At 61.8% G+C, this 1,806-nt stretch overlaps 1 protein-coding gene across 1 annotated transcript; it reads right to left on the bottom strand.

Annotated features, from left to right (window-relative positions):
* Positions 1-582: 582 nt before the first annotated feature.
* Positions 583-1,704, bottom strand: CDK5R1 (cyclin dependent kinase 5 regulatory subunit 1). Its single transcript, XM_007452366.1, has one exon. The coding sequence runs from the start codon at positions 1,569-1,571 to the stop codon at positions 648-650; it is 924 nt and encodes a 307-aa protein (XP_007452428.1). The 5' UTR covers positions 1,572-1,704; the 3' UTR covers positions 583-647.
* Positions 1,705-1,806: the final 102 nt, after the last annotated feature.

Here is a 1,806-nt window from a genome sequence, read left to right on the forward strand (position 1 = left end):
CCAGCTTGTTAACCAACACTGCCAACACCGCTGGGAGCAGGGGGAGGTGGGCGAGTTCCACGTCTCCACAAAAGGAAAGCCCTTGTCCCTAAAAAAGAAAAAAGAGCAAACCGGGTCGTGCATGGTCAAACGACAGGACACAATCTTTGCACCAGGCCGGCTTCCCCTCAATTGAAGAGGCTGTCCCAGGGCCACGGGCATCTTGCCTCACGACCCCACATGCGGCTCAGTCAGGGTGGCTGGCTCCAGGAGCCTCTGGGAGAATGGAGGACCCAAAACGGGACCCGGAAAAGGGCTTCCAACCAGAAACTCTGCACTGCCTGGCTGTGGGGAGCAGAGGGCAGCCTCCCCTGCCTTGATCCAGCAAGAGCACAGGCGGCAGAGGCAGGTCAGTTCTTTGAATTCCCCAAAGTGAGAGGTCAGGAGCCAGGGTGGCTCTGAATACATCTTCTGAATTTTGCACAAGGTTCGGGAGTTCAAAAGCATCCAGAGTTCTTGGCAGGGCTGAAGAAAACCCCAAGGAGAGAAGGTGGGAAGGGAGAGGCCCTTCGTGGCTTTGCTAGACACATACTGTACACAAAATCTGATTTAATAATAAATTTTTAAAAATGAATTGAATCCTTGAGCCGTGATGCAGGCTAGCAGGCTCACCGGTCCAGCCCTAGGAGGAGCCGCTTCTTGTCCTCCTGGCCACTCTCGTTCTTCAGGTCGGAGAACACCTGTGTGAAGTAGTGGGGGTCGGCGTTGATCTGCAGCATCTTGGAGCTCATGAGGTTGATGACGGAGAGGCAGCGGTCCCAAAAGGCCTCCTTGCAGCTCTCCACCAGGAAGGGCTTGAGCGGGTAGGAGATCTCATTGCCCATGTAGGAGTAGGAGAGGTACAGGCAGGTCAGCAGGACGGCCTGGAGCTCGTGGTCGGAGCCCACCTCGGAGGAGATGACATCCCGGCAGAGCATGTAAAGGAAGACCACGTTGGCGGGCGTGATGAAGCCCTGGTCCTGCCAGCCCTGCAGGAGCAGCGAGCGGTCCACGCTGCGCAGCCAGAGCACAGGGTCCGTGGGGGACAGGTGCTTCAGGCGGTAGCACCGGCGACAGAGAAACTCACCCAGGCAGCGCAGCAGCTCGCTGGTGGACGCCTGGACGATGACCCGTTTGGGCGTCCCTGCGGAGGTGACGGCAGGATGCGGGGCCTTCTTGACGGAGGAGGAGACCCCGGTCTGGGAGCCCGAGAGCTGGCTGGCAGGGGGTGCGGGCGGCTGCGCCGGTGGGGGCTGGGCGAACGTGGACAGGTTGGCGCACGACAGCGACTTCTTCAGGTTCTCATTGTTGAGGTGCGTGATGTTGTTCTGGTAGCTGCTGTTGGGCTGCACCTTCTTGGAGTTCTTCTTCTTGGCCGACACGGCCACGATCCTCTTCCAAGGCAGCACGGAGATGATAGAGTGCCGCTTCAGGTTCTTGTCCTTGGCGTTCTTGCTGTTCTGCACGGCCGTGTAGTGGCCCACCGTGGCCGCGCCATCCTCAAACAGCGTGGCCTTCCGGTAGCTGGGGGACAGGGACAGCACCGTGCCCATGGTGCCGCTGCGCGCCGGGCGGGGACCTGCGCCCCTGCGCGCCCAGCCTGCCGGCCGGAGGGACGAAACAGCTCACCGAGCCCGAGGCGGCCAGGGGGAGGCCGGGGCGCTCCCGGGGTCGCGTGCCGCCCCTTCGGATCTGTGTGGAAAACAAGATGGTTCTCAGCACCAGGCGGGGCTCGCGTCGCGCTCCTCCGCCCCGGCCTCGGCGGCCCCGCGGACCTGGCCCCGGACC

The sequence above is a fragment of the Lipotes vexillifer genome, unplaced genomic scaffold (assembly GCF_000442215.2).
Source record: "Lipotes vexillifer unplaced genomic scaffold, Lipotes_vexillifer_v1.1 scaffold216, whole genome shotgun sequence".
Taxonomy (NCBI): Eukaryota; Metazoa; Chordata; class Mammalia; order Artiodactyla; family Lipotidae; genus Lipotes; species Lipotes vexillifer.